The following is a 23,329-nucleotide window of genomic DNA, read 5'->3' as shown; positions in this document are numbered from 1 at the left end:
ACATAGGTATTCCTCTTGTCCAGATGGGTTAGGGCAGTGTGCAGTGTGGTTGCGATTATGTCGTCTGTGGACCTATTGGGGTGGTAAGCAAATTGGAGTGGGTCTAGGGTGTCAGGTAGGGTGGAGGTGTTATGGTCCTTTGACTAGTCTCTCAAAGCACTTCATGATGACGGAAGTGAGTGCTACGGGGCGGTAGTCATTTATCTCAGTTAACTTAGCTTTCTTGGGAACAGGAACAATGGTGGCCCTCTTGAAGCATGTGGGAACAGCAGAGTGGGATAAGGATTGATTGAATATGTCCGTAAACACACTAGCCAGCTGGTCTGCGCATGCTCTGAGGACGCGGCTAGGGATGCCGTCTGGGCCGCAGCCTTGCGAGGGTTAACACGTTAAAATGTTTTACTCATGTTGGCTGCAGTGAAGGAGAATCCGCGGGTTTTGGTATCGGGTCGTGTCAGTGTCACTGTATTATCCTCAAAGCGAGCAAAGAAGTTGTTTAGTCTGTCTGGGAGCAAGACATCCTGGTCCGCGACGGGGCTGGTTTATTTTTGTAATCCGTGATTGACTGTAGACCCTGCCACATACCTCTTGTGTCTGAGACGTTGAATTGCGACTCTACTTTGTCTCTATACTGACGCTTAGCTTGCTTGATTGCTTTGCGGGGGGAATAGCTACACTGTTTGTATTCAGTCATGTTTCCAGTCACCTTGCCCTGGTTAAAAGCAGTGGTTCGTGCTTTCAGTTTCACGCGAATGCGTCCATCAATCCACAGTTTCTGGTTTGGGATGTTTTAATAGTTGCTGTGGGTACGACATCGCCGATGCACTTGCTAATAAACTCGCTCACCGAATCAGCGTATTCGTCAATGTTGTTGTTTGATGTAATGCGGAACATATCCCAATCCACGTGATCGAAGCAATCTTGAAGCGTGGAATCCGATTGGTCGGACCAGCGTTGAACAGACCTGAGCACGGGAGCTTCCTGTTTTAGTCTCTGTCTATAGGCAGGGAGCAAGAAAATGGAGTGGTGGTCAGCTTTTCTGAAAGGAGGGCGGGGGAGGGCCTTATATGCGTCGCGGAAGTTAGAATAACAATGATCCAGGGTTTTACCAGCCCTGGTAGCACAATCGATATGCTGATAGAATTTAGGGAGTCTTGTTTTCAGATTAGCCTTGTTAAAATCCCCAGCCTCAGGATATGTGGTTTCCAGTTTACATAGTGTCAAATAAAGTTAGTTCAGGGCCTTCGATGTGTCTGCTTGGGGGGGAATATATGCGGGTGTGATTATAATCGAAGAGAATTCTCTTGGTAGATAATGCGGTCGACATTTGATTGTGAGGAAGTCAGGTGAACAGAAGGACTTGAGTTCCTGTATGTTGTTATGATCACACCACGTCTCGTTAATCATAAGGCATACCCTCCTGTCCCTATTCTTACCAGAAAGATGCTTGTTTCTGTCTGCGCGATGCTTGAAGAAACCAGCTGGCTGTATCAACTCCGATAGCCTGTCTCGAGTGAGCCATGTTTCCGTGAAGCAAAGCACGTTACAGTCTCTTATGTCTCTCTGGAATGCTACCCTTGACCGGATTTCATCAACCTTGTTGTCAAGAGACTGGACATTGGCGAGTAGTATGCTCGGGAGCGGTGCGCAATGTGCCCGTCTCCGAAGCCTGACCAGAAGACCGCTTCATCTGCCCCTTTTACGGCGTCGTTGTTTTGGTTCGCTGGCTGGGATCCGATCCATTGTCCTGGGTGGTGGGCAAAACAAAGGATCCGCTTCGGGAAAGTCGTATTCCTGGTCGTAATGATGGTGAGTTGATGTTGCTCTTATATCCAGTAGTTCCTCCCGACTGTATGTAATAAAAGCTAAGATGACCTGGGATATCAATGTAAGAAATAACATGTAAAAAAAAAAGAAATACTGCATAGTTTCCTAGGAACGCGAAGCGAGGCGGCCATCTCTGTCGGCGCCGGAAGTACCCATACCCCAACCAGAAGCCATGGATTACAGGCAGCATCCGCACTGAGCTAAAGGCTAGAGCTGCCACTTTCAAGGAGAGGGACTAACCCAGAAGCTTATAAGAAATCTCCCTATGCCCTCCGACGAACCATCAAACAGGCAAAGCATCAATAAAGGACTAAGATCGAGTCGTACTACACCGGCTCTGACGCTCAACGGATGTGGCAGGGCTTGCAAACCATTACAGACTATGAAGGAAAGCACTGCCCAGTGACACGAGCCTACCAGATGAACTACTTCTATGCTCACTTCGAGGCAAATAACACTGAAACATGCATGAGAGCAGAAGCTGTTCCGGAAGACTGTGTTACCAGGTCGTGTACCGCGAGCATGCACTGACCAACTGGCAAGTGTCTTCACTGACATTTTCAACCTCTCCCTGTCCGAGTCTGTAATACCAACATGTTTTAAGCTGGCCACCATAGTCCATGTGCCCAAGAGCATTGCCTAAATGACAACCGACCCGTAGCACTCATGTCTGTAAGCCATGAAGTGCTTTGAAAAGCTGGTCATGGCTCACATCAACACCATCATCCCAGAAATCCTAGACCCACTCACATTTGCATACCACCCCAACAGATCCACGGATGATGCAATCTCTATTGCACTCCACACTGCTATTTCACACCTGGACAAAAGGAACACCTATGTGAGAATGCTATTCACTGACTACAGCTCAGCGTTCAACACCATAGTGCCCTCAAAGCTCATCAATAAGCTAAGGACCCTGGGACTAAACACCTCCATCTGCAACTGGATCCTGGACTTCCTGACGGGCTGTCCCCAGGTGGTAAGGGTAGGTAATAACACATCCGCCATGCTGATCCCCAACACAGGGACCCCTCAGGGGTGCGTGCTCATCTTACTCTTGACTGGACGGCCAGGCACGACTTCAACACCATCATTATTTGCCGATGACACAACAGTGGTAGGCCTGATCACCGACAACGACGAGACAGCCTATAGGGAGGAGGTCAGAGTCCTGGCCGTGTGGTCCCGGGACAACAACCTCTCTCTCAACGTGATCAAGACAAAGGAGATGATGGTGGACTACAGGAAAAAGAGGACAGAGCATGCCCCCATTCTCATCAAAGGGGCTGCAGTGGAGCAGGTTGAGAGCTTCAAGTTCCTTGGTGTCCACATCACCAACAATCTAACATGGTCCAAGCACACCAAGACAGTCATGAAGAGGGCACGACAAAACCTATTCCCCCTCAGGAGACTGAAAATATTTGGCATGGGTCCTCAGATCCTCAAAAGGTTCTACAGCTGCACCATCGAGAGCATTCCTGCCTGGTATGCTCGGCCTCCGACTGAAAGGCACTACAGAGGGTAGTGCGACCGGCCCAGTACATCACTGGGGCCAAGCTTCCTGCCATCCAAGACCTCTATACCATGCGGTGTCAGAGGAAGGCCCTAAAAATTGTCCAAGACTCCAGCCACCCTAGTTATAGACTGTTCTCTCTGCTACCGCACGGCAAGCGGTTACCGGAACGCCAAGTCTAGGTCTAAGAGGCTTCCAAACAGCTTCTACCCCCAAGCCATAAGACTCCTGAACATCTAGTCAAATGGCTACCCAGACTACTTGCAGTGCCCCACCTACCCCCCCACACACACCCTCTTTACACCACTGCTACTCTCTGTTGCCATCTATGCATAGTTACTTTAATAACTCTACCTACATGTACATACTACTAACCAGTGCCCCTGCACATTGACTCTGTATCGGCACACCGCTGTATATAGTCTCACTGTTATTTTACTGCTGTTTTTAATTACTTGTTACTTTTATCTCTTGTTTTTATCCATATTTTTTGAAACTGCATTGTTAGTTAGCGGCTCGTAAGTAAACTGTAAGGTTGTATTCGGCTCATGTGACTAATAACATTTGATTTGATTTGAAGGTTTTGTATGTAAGATGACTAAATAAAGAGCAACATTATTGATTATTTTTATATTATTATTTGTGCCCTGGCCCAATAAGAGCTCTTCCTCACTTCCCACCAGCCAGGTTGTGACAAAAACTCACACTCATTCTTATGTTTAATAAATGTATCGTATAGTGTGTGTGGCAGGCTTACAATGATTGCAAAAAAACATTTGAGAGTGCGCTGACCATGGTCGTAGAGGGGGTACGCAGATGGAGGTTGAATGTTTGAAGAGGTACGGGACTATAAAAAGTTTGGGAACCACTGGATTACAAGATCCTCCTTCTAACCTACAGTGAGGGAAAAAAGTATTTGATCCCATGCTGATTTTGTTTGCCGCCTGACAAAGAAATGATCAGTCTATCATTTTAATGGTAGGTTTATTTGAACAGTGAGAGATAGAATAACAACAAAAAAATCCAGAAAAACGCACGTCAAAATTGTTGCATTTTAATGAGGGAAATAAGTATTTGACCCCCTCTCAATCAGAAAGATTTCTGGCTCCCAGGTGTCTTTTATACAGGTAACGAGCTGAGATTAGGAGCCCACTCTTAAAGGGAGTGCTCCTAATCTCAGTTTGTTACCTGTATAAAAGACACCTGTCCACAGAAGCAATCAATCAATCAGATTCCAAACTCTCCACCATGGCCAAGACCAAAGAGCTCTCCAAGGATGTCAGGGACAAGATTGTAGACCTACACAAGGCTGTAATGGGCTACAAGACCATCGCCAAGCAGCTTGGTGAGAAGGTGACAACAGTTGGTGCGATTATTCGCAAATGGAAGAAACACAAAAGAACTGTCAATCACCCTTGGCCTGGGGCTCCATGCAAGATCTCACCTCGTGGAGTTGCAATGATCATGAGAACGGTGAGGAATCAGCCTAGAACTACACGGGAGGATCTTGTCAATCTCAAGGCAGCTGGGACCATAGTCACCAAGAAAACAATTGGTAACACACTACGCCGTGAAGGACTGAAATCCTGCAGCACCCGCAAGGTCCCCCTGCTCAAGAAAGCACATATACATGCCCGTCTGAAGTTTGCCAATGAACATCTGAATGATTCAGAGGACAACTGGGTCAAAGTGTTGTGGTCAGATGAGACCAAAATGGAGCTCTTTGGCATCAACTCAACTCGCCGTGTTTGGAGGAGGAGGAATGCTGCCTATGACCCCAAGAACACCATCCCCACCGTCAAACATGGAGGTGGAAACATTATGCTTCGGGGGTGTTTTTCTGCTAAGGGGACAGGACAACTTCACCACATCAAAGGGATGATGGACGGGGCCATGTACCGTCAAATCTTGGGTGAGAACCTCCTTCCCTCAGCCAGGGCATTGAAAAAGGGGTGGTGGATGGGTGTTCCAGCATGACAATGACCCAAAAACACACGGCCAAGGCAACAAAGGAGTGGCTCAAGAAGAAGCACATTAAGGTCCTGGAGTGGCCTAGCTAGTCTCCAGACCTTAATCCCATAGAAAACCTGTGGAGGGAGCTGAAGGTTCGAGTGGCCAAACGTCAGCCTCGAAACCTTAATGACTTGGAGAAGATCTGCAAAGAGGAGTGGGACAAAATCCCTCCTGAGATGTGTGCAAACCTGGTGGCCAACTACATGAAACGTCTGACCTCTGTGATTGCCAACAAGGGTTTTGCCACCAAGTACTAAGTCATGTTTTGCAGAGGGGTCAAATACTTATTTCCCTCATTAAAATGCTAATCAATTTATAACAATTTTGACATGCATTTTTCTGGATGATTTTTTTGTTGTTATTCTGTCTCTCACTGTTCAAATAAACCTACCATTAAAATTATAGACTGATAATTTCTTTGTCAGTGGGCAAACGTACAAAATCAGCAGGGGATCAAATACTTTTTTCCCTCACTGTACAAAGCCCTTCCCCACCTTGCCCCCCTTTACCTCTCAGACCTTTTCCCCCACCAACCCACACGCGCACTCCATTCCACCACAGTGGGTCACTTTGTCATCCCCAGGTCGAAGCTCCAGAGCCTTGGCAATAGGGCCTTCTCCAGGCTCTGGAACACACACATACACACATACAAGCAAAGAAATGCACTACTAAGCCATTCCTCTCTTCACCATACTGAGCAGCACCTAACCCTTACCCTACCCCTTACCCTAAACCGGGTTCATATCCAAATCCCAACCCTCCCCTCCCCATAAACTGATACATCACACTCTTTCCCTTCTTTGTGCCCACCCATCTCTTTATTCATGTCTTGTTTAGTCTGAGGTTTTGTTTTTCATTTCTAGAACTGTAAAGCAACTTTAGGTCCTTGAAATTCCCATGTATTATTATTATTACTGTACTACTAGTCTATGGCTAGATGACTCCTGATATCTCCAGGTGTGTATATTTTCTCTTTTGTCTTTGTCTGTTGTGGTATAAGTGCTACTTTAAGTGCTGCCTGTCTTCCCAGTGGCCTGCTTGATGTGTGAACTACTGACTGCTCATAATTTGCAGATAGTTGTTGATAGTGTGCTCTCCACCTCTGCTAGGCAATTAGAAATTAGCAATTATTGTCAGTTATTCAGTCTCCCCTGGTTTCCTAGCGGAGGTTGTGTCAGTGGCAGTTTTGACGCAAAACTAAGGCCGTCGCCGAAACAAAGAGAGTTCTGCGTAATTATTCGAGGGAGGCTCCACACCTCTCTCTACCTTAAGTATCTTACCTAGTTATTTACAGATGATGTAATTTAGCTATTTTGTAGCTTTGTCGACTATGTGTGTGTTGTCTCTACATTTCACACCTCTCCGTGTAGGCTTTACAGATGCTCCCCACCCCATGGCTGCAACCCTTCAAATTTAGTGTACACTGCACGCACAACCCATGTGGAATTCCGGGTGGGAACTGCGGGACCTGTGGTGAAGAACGCTGAGTTCATCTCAGCCCATGCTGCCCTTCAGTCTCTTAACTTTTTGGCCCTGACCGAGACATGGATCCCCCCAGAGAACACTGCTACTCCAGCTGCTCTTTCTTCATCTGACTATGTTTTCTCTCATAGTCCGAGAGCGTCTGGTTGTCACGGTGGTGGAGATGTTCTATTTTCTCTCTCTCTCTCACCTGTCCATCTCCTCATTTGAATTCCATGCTGTCATTGTCACCTGTCCACTCAAGCTTAATATTATTGTCATCTATCGCCCACCAGGTGCCCTTGGAGAGTTCCTCAATGAGCTTGACACCTTGATAAGCTCACTTCCTGACGATGGCTCACCACTCTTCGTACTTGGCGACTTCAACCTTCCGACATCTGCCTTCAATGAATTTATTCCAACTCTCTCTTTCCCCTCCTTAACTCGTTTGAACTTACCCTTTCCCAATCCCCTCCAACTCACAAGGCAGGCAATTTGTTTCCTTTTCTGTCTCCCTTTTCTTCAACCCTAACCACTCAGCCCCTACCCAGATGGTCATGTGCCATCGCAATCTTCGCTCTCTCTCTCCCACTACTCTCTCTGAGCCAAAATGGAGAACTAAACTCTCTTAGAACAATCTTCTTAACCAGTCAGGCTTCAAGACGGGTCGCTCAACCGAGACTGCTCTTCTCTGTGTTATGGAGGCTCTCTGCACAGCCAAAGCTGACTCTGTCTCCTCTGTTCTCATCCTACTAGATATATCCGCTGCCGTTGACACCGTGAGCCATCAGATCCTCCTGTTCACCCTCTCAGGGATGGGTGTCTCAGGCAATGCACACTCTTTGATTGCATCCTACCTGGCAGGACGCTCCCACCAGGTGACATGGAGAGGATCTGTGTCTGCACCACGTACTCTCCCTACTGGTGTCCCCCAGGGCTCGGTTCTAGGCCCTTTACTCACCTCGCTATACACCAAGTCACTCAGGTCCGTCATATCCTCACAAGGTCTCTCCTATCATTGCAATGCGGATGACACTCAGCAACTTTTCTCCTTCCCCCCCTTCTGACACCCAGGTGGCAACACGCATCTCTGCGTGCCTGGGAGATATATAAACTTTGATGTCGGCCCACCACCTCAAGCTCAACTTCGACAAGGCGGAACTGCTCTTCCTCCCGGGGAAGGCCTGCCTGCTCAAAGACCTCTCCATTATGGTTGACAACTCCAGTGTCGCCCTCCCAGACGGCAAAGAATCTTGGCGTGACCTTGGCCAACACCCTGTCGTTCTCTGCAAACATCAAAGCAGTGACTCGCTCCTGCAGGTTTATGCTCTACAACATCCATAGAGTACGATCCTATCTCACACAAGAAGCGGTGCAGGTCTTAATCCAGGCACTTGTTCTCCCATCTGTACTGCTGCAACTCGCTGTTGGCTGGGCTCCCCGCTTGTGCCATCAGACCCCTGCAACTTATCCAGAACACAGCAGCCCGCCTGGTTTTCAACCTTCCCATGTTCTCTCATGTCACCCCACTCCTCCGCACACTCCACTAGCTTCCAGTTGAAGCTTGCATCCACTACAAGACCATGGTGCTTACCTACGGAACAGCAAGAGGAACTGCCCCTCCCTACCTTCAGGCTATGTTCAAACCCTACACCCCAACCCGAGGACTCCGTTCTGCCTCCTCAGGTCTCTTAGTCCTATCACCGCTACGGGAGGGCAGCTCCCTCTCAGTCCAGTCCAAGCTCTTCTCTGTCCTAGCACCCCAATGGTGGAACCAGCTTCCCCCTTAAGCTAGGACAGCAGTCCCTGCCCATCTTCTGAAAACATCTGAAACCCTACCTCTTCAAAGAGTATCTTATATAATCCTCCTCCTCACCTAGACCCCCCACCAAATTAAAATAAATAAACAATAATCATTAATAAACAGCACTTTTTCCCCAACCCCCTTTCTAGCTCTGATTCTGCTAATAGGTACATTACTGAGGAAAATGTACTTTCTATGCCTGTGCTATGTGGTTGTCCCACATAGCTATCTAAAGATGAATGCACTAACTTGAAGTCGCTCTGGATAAGAGCGTCTGCTACATGACTAAAATGTAAATGCAAAGATAAAAGCGCCTGCTAAGTGGTATAACTATTATATTTAGGTTTGGCTGGTAATGCTACCTAAGCTCCACTAGAGGGAGTGCGTCGTCTGTAAAATGCAAACATAGAAAATATTTAGAGCTGTCTTGATGTTCGCTCATTAGAGGGGAACTCTTAAAACTGATGCGAGACGAGACTGATGCGTGGAGAACGGACACCAAATTAGAACAGATCAATTTTGGTCCGTGCTCGTGTGGAGTGTGAGACATAAAATGGCCTATTTTCTAATTGGCTAAACAGATCAAATCACATTTTATTCGTCATATGTTTTGTAAACAACAGGTGTACATTAACAGTGAAACGCTTTCGGACCCTTCCCAACGATACAGACAAAAATGTGAAATAATAGAAAAGTAATAACACGGAATAATAAATAAACAATGAGAATCGATTATATACAGGGATAGCCTATCAGTACCGAGTCGATGTTGGCTCCAACCTTTGTGCATCTGTACCGCTTGCCGTGCCGCAGCAGAGCAAACGGTCTCGTATTTATTTTTATTTTTTATTTCACCTTTATTTAACCAGGTAGGCCAGTTGAGAACAAGTTCTCATTTACAACTGCGACCTGGCCAAGATAAAGCAAAGCAGTGCGACACAAACAACAACACAGAGTTACACATGGAATAAACAAACGTACAGTCAATAACACAATAGAAAAAAATCTATATACAGTATGTGCAAATGAAGTAAGATTAGGGAGGTAAGGCAATACATAGGCCCTAGTGGCGAAGTAATTACAATTTAGCATTTAAACACTGGAGCTATAGATGTGCAGAAGATGAATATGCAAGTAGAGATACTGGGGTGCAAAGGAGAAGAAAAAAAATTGCAATATGGGAATGAGGTAGTTGGATGGGCTATTTACAGATGGGCTATGTACAGGTGTAAGATCTGTGAGGTGCTCTGACAGCTGATGCTTAAAGTTAGTGAGGGAGATATGAGTCTCCAGCTTCAGTGATTTTTGCAATTCGTTCCAGCCATTGGCAGCAGAGAACTGGAAGGAAAGGCGGCCAAAGGAGGAATTGGCTTTGGGTTTACATATCCGTCCCATATCCGGATGGTTACATTTCCGTTGTATAACAGACTGGCCTCGCCCTAATCCAGTCATTTCATGTCTGTCTGTGCATGTTGAAGGAACTATGGGAAGGGGTCTAGGAACAGAAATGTAACTGGGCCCAAGAGTTCTGGGGAATGGATTTAGCAACAGAAATGGAACTGGGACCAATAGTTTTGGGGAACACACACATGCTCAATAGTGTATTTCTTCTGATTATGTCTGTTCAATATGAAATATCCTCAATTATGTCTGTCTAAATAATATCTCTTTCTGATGCATGTCTGTTCTACATAATGCATTTCTACCAGTGTATATCCCTATGATGAGTTCAGACAACAATCCCATAATCATGCCCTAACCCTGTCCTGCCCTCTCTTGTTTTTGACTGTGCATTTCTCCTCGTCTTTAATTCTTTCCCCCCATTTTCCTTATTGAAGGATTCCATATTCAGCCCTATTCCATAGATACGTGTATCTGAACAGAGCTCATTGGAATAGGCTACTACTACAGCCAATTCTACGAGATCTGGACCTTAATGACACAGGTGGTAGTGTACTTGCCCCATGGACAGTGTTGCTGGTTCAAACCTCGCTTCATCTTTCCCCTCAATCGCTAGGAATATGTATCCAATACATGTTCTAAGCATGTATGGGAGAGTGATTGACCTAATTAAGCAATAAGGCACGAGGGGGTGTGGTACATTGGCCAATATACCACGGCTAAGGGCTGTTCTTAGGCACAACACATCGCAGAGTGCCTGGACACAGCCCTTAGATGTGGTATATTGGCCATATATCACAAATCCAAGAGATGCCTTATTGCTATTATAAACTGGTTACCAACGTAATTAGAACAGTAAAAATAAATGTTCTGTCATACCCGTGGTATACGGTCTGAAATACCACAGTTGTCAGCCAATCAGCTTTCAATGCTTTAACCACCTAGTTATAATACTGTATTTACTGCACCTACACACAGTATATTATCTTCTTAAACAAGGCATGTCAGACATGGGGGTTTTCTGGAACACATCACTGTTGCATACATGCCGATCATATACCGTACATGTCATACATTTAGTTAGTGTGTTGTTTCCAACTGTGACAAAGCTTCCTGTTGGTTATTTGAGTCAAGGCTACTTTCTAGGATGTCATGTCAGTCATAACACACATATACACACACACACTTCACGAATATGCATGCACACTTCACACACACACAAGTGTAAACACGCACACACACAGACGTACGGACGGACGGACAGACAGACAGACCCACACACACTTCACACATATGCACGCACACTTCACACACACACACACACACGTGTAAACACACACAGACAGACGGACGGACGGACGGACGGACGGGGGGTCACACACACAGGGACCAGAAATTGGTGCTGGCATTTTTATCATGACAGCCCATTTATCGACACCCCCACACTGAACAATTGTTTTTCCTTGAAGCCCCCATTTTTAGCCAAATAGTGATAACTTTGCAGAAAATGTAGACAGGCCCGCTGGGCTGAGAATGAACTAGCCCATCTGGAATTTGCCAGAATTGCCCTATGACCAGTTCGTCCCTGACACACACACAAGCACACATGCACACACAGAGATTTATGTAATATCAAATAAGTAAATCTACAGGGGATTCATGTGTCCCCATTGAACCCATCGATCAGTGACTTTAGCATAAATGTTTACAAAAAGACAGGTGCTTCTAATGGAAGAAAGATGCATTGTTATTTATGTAATTTAACTAAGCAAGTCAGTTAAGAACAAATTCTTATTTACAATGATGACCTAGGAACAGTGGGTTAACTGACAGCTCGGGGACTCAAACTAGCTACCCTTCGGTTACTGGCCCAACCCTCTAACCACTAGGCTACCTGCCGCCTCAAGTTATTACAACAGGCTAGGCTACAACACATTCATTCATCTAAATTGTTTCACAAGAGGTCCTCCAGACTTGGAATCGGGGAATAAATACAATTCTAAATCACCTGTCTTGAAACGTTTATTTATTTTTTGAAAATGTAATTTGCCTGAGCCTATAGCACACGTCCATCACAAGGGCAAGAGCCTCCGGAACCCCTCGCCCCCATTCGCAGCACAAGCAATACGCCAAGCCCCTGTCCGTTTCCCTTCCTCTCTCTTCCACTCCACTCCCCTCCCCTCCTCCCAGCCAGGACGGAAGTGTGTGTCCATTCCTCCCAGTAGGATTAAAGCGGTTGGAGGATCAGTCAGCAACACGCGCCCATAAACAAGGACGGGAAGAGCGCGTGGCCAGCAATAGGAGCGCACCGTGTTGTGTATGTGTCTGTGTTTCAGAGCGCGTTTACCAGAACAGAAAATAGAACTACAGATAGAAAAATTGGGACTACAGAATCGCTATAAAACGGCCTTTCAATTGCAACTTCGGAGTTCCTCCAGGCTTATGCGATTGGAGTGACTCGGAGGCTCGTGCCTTTCCCCCTTCCAAGGTTCCAGAGAGGCGCTTAGAAAAGCCCTGTGCATTCCTCCTCTCGAAGAGAGGGAGGGAGGGAGAGAGAAAGAAGGGGGATACGTATACGTAAATGCATACGTGCCTGGAGCTGGTTTCGACTGTGGGACTGTGCATATAGAAGGGGGGGTTTAAAAACGGAGACGGTTGGGGTTATTTTGTCGCCAAACGGACCTATAGAGCGGCAATGAGATCGAGTTGCTGTTGAGCCAATGCTTTGATGAATAATTTACGGTCTTGTCGGCGGAGAGAGAGCGAACCGAAACCACCGTCTTCTGCAAGCCTCTGACGCCGTTGGAGAGGGCCCGGATGGTGGACTAGAGGGCCGACAACGTTGACGCTAAAACGGGACGAAATATTTGCATTGAGTAGTGTGATGCTGTGTTGGTTGGGGAGGAAAAAAGGAGCTTTGGGCACTTTGAGGGGGATCCTGTACAACATCTGTTTTCGGACTATTCTATAAACCTGCCAGGCCGCGACATCTACAACAAAAACAACAACAAACGAATGAATAAACAAAAACCAGTGAACTCTAAAGGTGGCTCTTTTGGATTTGCCCTCATGAAAATAGCCCACACAAAAAAAGACAGAATAGATTTAGGCCTATGTAAAGTTGGCCATAATTGTAGTGAGTAGCCTGTAATAATTATTATAAAGCCGTATCCAAGTGAAGATAGTGTTTCATTGTGAACTGAAATTAATATTGCTAATTTGATTTGAAGAGAATCTTATAAAAAAAGGGCGGACTTTATTTGCGTATCTGGCGTCAGTTGACGGTTATTTTTTGGAGATAACACCTATAGGGCCAATCCTATGTATGTGGAGCATTTTGACTGTAAAAAACTACCTACCTCAAGAACCTGTTTTCCACAGAAGAGAACACAAGGGGAGAAACAAACGTACGTTTCCCAAATGAATACCCCAGTAATACCTGAGTGGATGTTTTTATAAAGTGTAGCCTTGTTTAAAACCCCTCAGATGGCTTCATTCTCAGACTCCGACCTACAAACCTGTCCTCTCTGCAAGGAGCTCTGTGGCTCCTCCTCCACTCCTATTTCCTCCAACTCCTCCACCTCATCCTCCTCATCTCATTCCTCCTCCTCGTCGTTCTCCTCCCGGCGCCTCCATGTCCTCCCCTGCCTCCACGCCTTCTGCAGGCAGTGTCTGGAGGGCCAGCGCAGCCCTGGGGACCCTCTCAAACTCAGCTGCCCCACCTGCAATCAGAAGGTCTCCATCTCTGAAGCCGGAGTAGACTCCCTCCCTTCCTCCAACTTCCTCTTCAGTAACCTTCTGGATGTGGTGGTGAGCTCCGAGGAGCAGCTCCAACTCGGCCAGAATATCAACGGCCACCACCGGGGGGTCAGCAGGGGCTCCATACCCGGGTTCCACCACCCCCACGGCGGACTCCTCCGCCCACACCGCCTGGGAGAGCCTACGTGTAGCTCCTGTGACGAGGGGAACCCGGCCGGCTCCCACTGCCTGGACTGCCAGGAGTACCTTTGTGATAACTGCGTCCGTGCCCACCAGAGGGTCCGGCTGACCAAGGATCACTTCATTGAGAGGCTAGCTGAGAGCCTGCACCAGCACCAAGCGGGTCGAGGCAAGATCATCCCCATCGGAGGAGGTGGAGAAGGGGGGGGGGGCGTGGATGTCTCCCTGGCCCAGTCCTTTCACTACAACTTCTCCCTGCTACCTTTGTTCCAGGACAGGATGAGCTTCTGTCAGAACCACGACAACGAGGTAGGGAGACAAACACACACACACATTCAAACGGAAATGAGGCCTTGGCCAACAGTGTATGGAACAGGAGGTAGTGACTTCACTCTGTGGCTCCACAGGGTTTCTGGTTCGAGCACTGCTTCACTACACTGTTCTTCCTAAATCACTACACTGTTCTCCCTAAATCACTACACTGTTCTCCCTAAATCACTACACTGTTCTCCCTAAATCACTACACTGTTCTCCCTAAATCACTACACTGCAGCTATAGGTTTAGTCCTTACAGCTGGTCTTCATATGGCCATAGGTGTGGACTTTAGACACTCTCACATTAGCACACACACACACAGCCATGTCAAAAACAAACACCAACATTAACTGTCTAAAGCCCAGGCGTTCTGTCTGTAATGCCAGCTAGTTGAGTGATACCAGGCAGCTTTACCCCTGACCCCCTGGTACCACAGTGTAATAGCATTATGTGTGTAGTAACCACACACAGCTTCCTGCCCTGTAATAGCATTATGTGTAGTCACACACACAGTGTAATAGTATTAGAGTAAGTGTGCCGTAGCCTGGGCCTCACAGAGGGCCATATGGCCTGGAGTTCAAAGACGAGCTCAGTGGCTCTTCACCTACTTCCCTGGAGACACAGGCATGCACGTGCACTGTACACACACTGATTACGCTGTACCCCACCGGCCAGAGGGAGAGGCCCCTCACTCCAACACCACACATGTTTCGCTGACGGCAAAGAACCCCTAGGCAGAGGGAAGAGAAGACTGTAGTGGCTCAGCGAGGGAGTAGAGAGGGCATCCAATAAAACATTAACAATGGAGCAAATGTAAACCATGCTGTTTTCACATGCAACTGCACCTTGGTGTCTGTGATATCTGTAGTGGTCAAGCAGAGACATTCCACAAGAGCACCATTACTTAAAATCAAGTCTTGGTTGTCATCACTCGTTATTATACGTCTAGTTTACCAGATGGCCTCTGTTGGAGGGAGTGACTCACACACATACATACAGAAATGTCAAATTGTCAGTAAGAGTTCAAGTTTCCAGTAAGGGCTCTGTTTTCCAGTAATGTCTCACTCATGACTCACTCAATGGTGTGTTTGAACCGTGATGTGACTGCCTCTAGTCCTCTAGCTGATGATTATTTCTAGTGGTTTTGTTTATTTTAGATGTCGCTGCCTATCTCCTTCCTCTCACCCTGCCACTCCCCTCCTCTCACCATGCCACACCCCTCCTCTCACACTGCCTCACCCCTCCTCTCACCCTGCCTCACCCCCCCTCCTCTCCCTCCTCTCACCCTGCCACACCCCTCCTCTCAGCCTGCCACACCCCTCCTCACCCCTCAGCCTCACACCCCTCCTCTCACCCCTCCTCTCAGCCTGCCTCACCCCTCCTCTCACCCCTCCCCTCACCCTGCCTCACCCCTCCTCTCACCCTGCCACACCCCCCTTTCACCCGATCTCACCCTGCCTTATCTAACCCCATCTCACCCCTCCTCTCACCCATGCCTCACCCCTCCTCTCACCCTGATCTCACCCCTGCCTTATCCTAACTCCTCTCACCCCTCTCTCCCTGCCTCACCCCTCCTCTCACCCCTCCTCTCACCCTGCCTCACCCCTCCTCTCACCCTGCCTCACCCCTCCTCTCACCCTGCCTCACCCCTCCTCTCACCCTGCCTCACCCCCCTCTCACCCTGCCTCACCCTCCTCTCACCCTGCCTCACCCCTCCTCTCACCCTGCCTCACCCCTCCTCTCACCCTGCCTCACCCCTCCTCTCACCCTGCCTCACCACTCCTCTCACCCTGCCTCACCACTCCTCTCACCCTGCCTCACCACTCCTCTCACCCCTCATCTCACCCTGCCTTATCCTAACTCACCTATTCTCTCACCCTGCCTAACCCCTCCTCTCGCCCTGCCTTACCCTACCTCACCTCTCCTCTCACCCAGCCTCACCTCTCCTTTCCCTGAGGGCAGATACACACACAGTGACCCAGTTCTCCAACCTTTGCCGTACACACTGGGGTCTGTACGCAGATGAGGAAGATCAGAACAAAGAGGAAAAGTGACCCTTTGATCTGTAGAGACTCTTGACCACCATCAACCATACTGACCAGATGGCTGCACACTGCCCCCGCGCCAGGACACTGCCCACTCGCCAGCACACGCCCAATCGCCAGCACACTGCCCCCTCGCCAGACACACTGCCCCCTCTCCAGACACACTGCCCCCTCGCCAGACACACTGCCCCCTCGCCAGACACACTGCCCCCTCTCCTGCACACTGCCCCATCGCCAGCACACTGCCCCCTCGCCAGACACACTGTCCCCTCGCCAGCACACTGCCCCCTCGCCAGCACACTGCCCCCTCTCCTGCACACTGCCCCCTCGCCAGGCACACTGCCCCCTCGCCAGACACACTGTCCCCTCGCCAGGCACACTGTTCCCTCGCCAGGCACACTGTTCCCTGCCAGGCACACTGACACACCCCCTCGCCAGGCACACTGAATGCGAGTTGTTTGGAAATGGACAGCTATGTGTCTAGTGTGTGTGTGTGTGTGTGCACTCACACACCACACACGTGTAACAGAGAAAATCCCGCCAGGCACACTGCCCCCTCGCCAGGCACACACATTCACAAACACTATATGCACACACATTAGACACAGACAAACTCAAAGATACACACACACGACACACTGGAGTTGGAGGCAGGTGTTGGGGGTATTTAAGTTACAAACTGTATTTGTGTAAAGGGTTGGTTGGCATTCAAGTAGAATTTTATATTATCTGGGGTGGTCATTTTTACTCAGGCCAACGTGGAATGCGAGTTGTTTGTTACAGAAATGGACAGCTATGTGTCTATTTTGTGTGTAAAAGTGTGCACTCACACACCACAGTGGCATTTGTACAACTAAACTTAACCTCTTAGAAGTCTTGATCGAAGAGTGGGGAATGACAACAGCCAGTGGGGTGGGGCAGAAAATCATAATTAAAGTTTCTCAAACATAGAAGGGAATGCTGTGTGTCCGGAATTCACACACATACACACACCAGTACACAGTAAATATTACTCAAATTGAATACAATTATACTCTACAAAAGATAACATTTGGTCCCAGTCTAAATAGAGTAAAAATTACTTTAAAATTAAACTTTAGATAAACTTCTCCTTAATGCAACCGCTGTGTCAGATTTCAAAAAAGCTTTACTGAAAAAGCACACCATGCAATAATCTGAGTACAGCGCTCAGACAACAAAATAAGCCATACAGATATCCGCCATGTTGTGGAGTCAACAGAAGTCAGAAATAGCATTATAAAAATTCACTTACCTTTGATGACCTTCATCAGAATGCACTCCCAGGAATCCCAGTTCCACAATAAATGTTTGATTTGTTCGATAAAGTCCATAATTTATGTCCAAATACCTCCTTTTTGTTTGCGCGTTTAGCCCAGCAATCCATATGAGGCGCGAGCAGACGAAAAGTCAAAAAGTTCTGTTACAGTTCGTAGAAACATGTCAAATGAAGTATAGAATCAATCTTTAGGATGTTATCATAAATCTTCAATAATGTTTCACCCGGAGAATTCCTTTGTCTGTAGAAATGCAATGGAACAAAAGCTAACTCTCACGTGAACGTACGGGGTCAGCTCATGTCACTCTGGCAGACCTGACTCATTCAGCTCCCATTCCCCCCTCCTTCACTGTAGATGCATCAAACAAGGTTCTAAAGACATGACATCTAGTGGAAGCCGTAAGAAGTGCAATATGACGCCATAGACACTGTATATTCGATAGAAAATTACTTGAAAAACTACAAACCTCAGATTTCCCACTTCCTGGGTGGATTTTTTCTCAGGTTTTTGCCTGCCATATGATTTCTGTTATACTCACAGACATCATTCAAACAGTTTTAGAAACTTCAGGGTGATTTCTATCCAAATATACTAATACTATGCATATATTAGCAACTGGGCCTGAGTAACAGGCAGTTTACTCTGGGTACCTTATTCATCCAAGCTACTCAATACTGCCCCCAGCCATAAGAAGTTTAACAAAGCACTTTATTCTTAAATGTAAGACTTTTGCAATACATACATCAAAATACTGATGATAATAAAATAAAATTGTGGACTGAAATGAAATGTTGGCCTCTGTTCATTTTAATACATGTACATAAAAAAGCTCAATATTGCAATTCAATACATCTAACAATGACATGGGGGATTTTGTGAAACTGGCATCTCACATATCAAAAACACTGATGAGAAAATAAAATTGTGGCCTCTGTAAAATTACATTTTGGCATCTGTCCCCCCTTTATTAAAGGTAAATAAAAAATCCAATATTGCAATACAATACATCTTGGTTTTGTGCAGTTTTTTACAATCACAGGAAACAGTATGGGACAATAAACTAACTTGAATCATCACAACTGTAAGACATCTGTATATCAAATGCTTTGTGACAGAAAAGCTCTTTATCATCAACTACATAAGGTCCCTCTGTTGTACACCCAACTCCATATGCATTAAAATGCTAATCAAGACATATTGTTATTGCAAAAGTAACCTCTCATCTTTAACAACAACATGGTGGATTTTCTGAAAAACTGGCATCTCACAATGGACTTTAAGACAAACAACTAAACCTGAACGATACATATGCCAATGGTGTTTGGCCCATTTAACATTTAAAACCGTGGTGTCAATTGGTACCTGAAGAGTCTCAGCCATCTTACAGCCACAGTCCACCACATTTAAAGATAACATTTTACCTGGACCGATCATGACTGTTGGTGTCAAATGTATGCTATTTGACTTTGGTGTTTTTTTTGCCAATGTTTTAGTTACATTTTTTAAAGCTTTTTAATTGTTAAAAAAAAGAAAGAAATGATGCTTTGCTTCATAGCGGATGCACCAGCTATGCAAAACTGGTCCAATTTTAAGCCTACATGTGGGGTAATGCACCATAAAATGATGCTTCGGTAGCAGCCTCTTTTTTGGAAACAATTGCTTGAAAAACCTGTGGTGCTCTGCGATTAAGAAAAATTCTAATAACCTTAGTAAACATTTTATTTTCTCCAATGATATCAATCTGAAGCAACAGCAACAGTAAATAGCAGTGTAGATCATTGGGACAAACTAAGTCTCCAAAGAGAAGTGGTAGATTGGGAAGTAAACACCAGGACTGGATAGCGTTTAACCCCAAGTCATTAGTCCTCTCCTAAATTCACTACAGGAGGTGTGTTGTTTTGCTCCATGTAACCATAGTTAAAGCTCTTTATTCTCTGTTTCATTTGATGTTGTGTACTTGTCTATCAAGTGCAGTATTAGCAGGTTAATGTCATATTGTGCCACTCCCTCCAAGATATCATGTATAATATCGACAAGGAAGTTTTCACATGTATTGAAGTACCGCAAGGAGGTTAGAATGCAAGAACGTTTAACACCCATCACACAGGGAAGACTGGGATTTGGCTCATTTTTTTGGCGGTGTTCTGCATGAAGTGCTTGAGTTCGCATAACTATCTTGGGTGAATCTTCATCAAATGCAGTTTGAAAGTCCTCTTTCTCAGCAAGACAAAAGCAGCAAAAATATCTGAATGATTCAACAAAACCAAATAAACAGTGAAGACCAAGGTTGTCACCTGTAACTTGGACAATAGTTCCATACACTGGTTGATCATACAAGGGGACCATAATTACATCCTTCTCAAGTACTTTAATATCCTGCACAACTGGATCAAGTATTTTAGAAAAGCCATATGTTTTAATGTCTTGGGCATGAGATAAAGCAACAAAATGAATATTAAGCAGAAATGAGTTGAACTTTGGAGAAAAATTCCGTAAATTGACGTTGTTTGCTCCTAATGTATGTATTCCCCGTTATGATCCAAGAGGATTTGCAGTTTCAAAATCATCATAGAGAAGCTGTATCTGAATTGCATGCTTCTGTTTTGAAAACAGAGCATGGCTCTTGAACAGATCTCCATCACGTCAGTCATAAAGTCTTCTTGAACTAGAATCAGTCTGCATCATCTCCTTTATATTCAGGGTGTTTGTAAATAAACTGTCATGTTTTCAAAATGGGGATGTAAACAAATGGATCAGTAACAACAATTTGATCATAGCCTCCAGTAGTCTGATTGTGTCGTGTATCAAATCTAGTACCAAGAACGTATTCAACTGGGTCGACCCTTCCCCACTTTTCTGTCAAATACTGCCTTCTCTTACTTTCAGAATTTAATACACCAAAAGGATTTTACATTTTTTCAAAACACTGATCAATTTTACACTCAATGTCACTTTTAATAGGCTCCTGTAGACAGACACGTCTTCACAGATTTTTTAGCTTGATTATGAATATCATCAACCGTCTCTTCCATGGAAATGACCAAAGAGTTAATGGTTGTTTCACCTACACCTAAGTTCAGCTATGGTTGCAGCGCAGCTGTCTACAAGACTCTTATTGACAAGGACTGAGTCAGAAGGGGAACTTGTTGATGGCAAGTCATCAAAATGACTTACTGCTACATATTCAGCTGTAGAGGGGCCTTCACCATGATCAGAACAAGGTTCATGTGCTTTATAAAGATGCTTTCTACGAGGTACCGAAGACAAAATTAGCTTTGAAAAGCTCATCAAAACAGGCAAGAGAGTCTGGTGACTTACATGGTATTTCATGTTTATCAATCACAATGAATTACTTGTGAATCGCATTCCTCTGGGTCCCCACAGCAAGCAGATAGGGTTGAAGGCTTTCCATGACGCTCTCCAGATGCCCCTGGATGCTGATCCCAGTCTGTGACACAAGAACTTCATTAGTGTGCTATTAAAATGAATCACTGTTCACAAACAGTTTGTGAAAATGTCAATTACAGCTACACATGATCTTAACATGATTTGTCCATCATCTTAAAAGTAGTTATTAGGATTAGGAATGGGGACAGAACAGTCAACTGTAACCTCACCTTGATAAACTTCACAATGTGGTCACTGGTGTGTCTGGCTGTGGTTTTTCCTGGTTTCTTGCGGCCATGAGGGGACGGTGGCAGAAGGTGGACAAGGACCAAAATGGAGGACATGTCACTGTCCCATCCTGAAAGTACACATTTTCACTGAAAGTTACATCATTCCATTTTGCTTTCAAAAACAATGCTCCCTTCCATTAGTATATTCATTTTATTCCAGCAGACCATTTTCCACTTCTGTTGTGGATTCAGCATTTTTAACCAGGTCTTGCAGCTTGCCTGTCTGTGTGAGGCCACGGCTTTGGTCAATGACTTCCTGCTTATAGAGAGTAGGCCACTTCTCCAGGAACTTTGCAGAGGTTGCATCACCAAACATCAGACTGAAATCTTGCTCAATCTGCAGACAAGATGGAATAAGTCAAGACAGAACAGTAAACATTATGGTGTGACACTATCATGTAATATATCACAGTCCTAATCAGACTGTTGTAGAACAGAAAACAATTGTCCTGATAGTTTCAAGGCAGTTGAAGATCCACATACCATTCCTGCTATGTTTTGGAATCTTGGAAACTGTGAATATTTCAGAGGACTTCACTGGGTCATGAACCATCTTTTGGCGATATGCGAAGGTCTGCTTCATCTTCTCCTTTACAATTGCTTCAACAGCTGTATGCTTCATCAGGGCAATGGCCTCAACACAGGCTTTCTGTTGTTGGATAGTTTCTCTCTGAAGGGTTCTATCTGCTTTTAGACCACCTGTAACATGGTGAAACATTTACAGATTACTGGGTTTGTCTGCTCTATACAAGTATATGGTATTGTGTCATAAGATGTAAAAAAAACAAGGCTCAGGAACTCTGCAAGGACGGCCATGCATGCAGTAATGCCACCAGATGAAAAGTAGCATTTATTTGACTCAGAAACAGAATTAATAATAAGTATCTTACTCTTTCAGTATTTCTAAGAAACACTTGCTTATACAGATGTTTACATACAACTATTCTCTGGTCATGTGTCATGAATGAGACTTAACTACAATCAAAATCACTTACACGTCAGTGACTGACGCATGGTCTTCTGTCGTCCCTCTGACGCTTCCCTTTGAACACATTTCAGTCTCCATGCTAGATATCCACTCCCATCTTCTGCATTGTCATAATGCTCCTAAAGTAAAGTACACTGCTCAAAAAAATAAAGGGAACACTAAAATAACACATCCTAGATCTGAATTAATGAAATATTCTTATTAAATACTTTTTTCTTTACATAGTTGAATGTGCTGACAACAAAATCACACAAAAATTATCAATGGAAATCAAATTTATCAACCCATGGAGGTCTGGATTTGGAGTCACACTCAAAATTAAAGTGGAAAACCACACTACAGGCTGATCCAACTTTGATGTAATGTCCTTAAAACAAGTCAAAATGAGGCTCAGTAGTGTGTGTGGCCTCCACGTGCCTGTATGACCTCCCTACAACGCCTGGGCATGCTCCTGATGAGGTGGCGGATGGTCTCCTGAGGGATCTCCTCCCAGACCTGGACTAAAGCATCCGCCAACTCCTGGACAGTCTGTGGTGCAACGTGGCGTTGGTGGATGGAGCGAGGCATGATGTCCCAGATGTGCTCAATTGGATTCAGGTCTGGGGAACGGGCGGGCCAGTCCATAGCATCAATGCCTTCCTCTTGCAGGAACTGTTGACACACTCCAGCCACATGAGGTCAAGCATTGTCTTGCATTAGAAGGAACCCAGGACCAACCGCACCAGCATATGGTCTCACAAGGGGTCTGAGGATCTCATCTCGGTACCTAATGGCAGTCAGGCTACCTCTGGCGAGCACATGGAGGGCCTGCTTTCATCTGTGAAGAGCACAGGGCACCAGTGGCGAATTTGCCAATCTTGGTGTTCTCTGGCAAATGCCAAACGTCCTGCACGGTGTTGGGCTGTAAGCACAACCCCCACCTGTGGACGTCGGGCCCTCATACCACCCTCATGGAGTCTGTTTCTGACAGTTTGAGCAGACACATGCACATTTGTGGCCTGCTGGAGGTCATTTTGCAGGGCTCTGGCAGTGCTCCTCCTGCTC

At 45.9% G+C, this 23,329-nt stretch overlaps 1 protein-coding gene across 1 annotated transcript in view; it reads left to right on the top strand.

Annotated features, from left to right (window-relative positions):
* Positions 1–12,265: 12,265 nt before the first annotated feature.
* The window catches only part of LOC112264501 (E3 ubiquitin-protein ligase TRIM71), a 53,285-nt gene continuing 42,221 nt past the window's right edge, over positions 12,266–23,329 (top strand). Inside the window, exon 1 of the mRNA XM_024441148.2 lies at positions 12,266–14,270. Within this exon, the coding sequence (XP_024296916.1) occupies positions 13,509–14,270 (762 nt within the window). The 5' untranslated portion in view covers positions 12,266–13,508. The remainder of the gene's footprint in view (positions 14,271–23,329) is intronic.

Source organism: Oncorhynchus tshawytscha, linkage group LG13 (assembly GCF_018296145.1).
Source record: "Oncorhynchus tshawytscha isolate Ot180627B linkage group LG13, Otsh_v2.0, whole genome shotgun sequence".
NCBI classification, from domain to species: Eukaryota; Metazoa; Chordata; class Actinopteri; order Salmoniformes; family Salmonidae; genus Oncorhynchus; species Oncorhynchus tshawytscha.
Note: the sequence above shows the minus strand (reverse complement) of the source record. Positions and strands in the feature narration are given on the sequence as shown.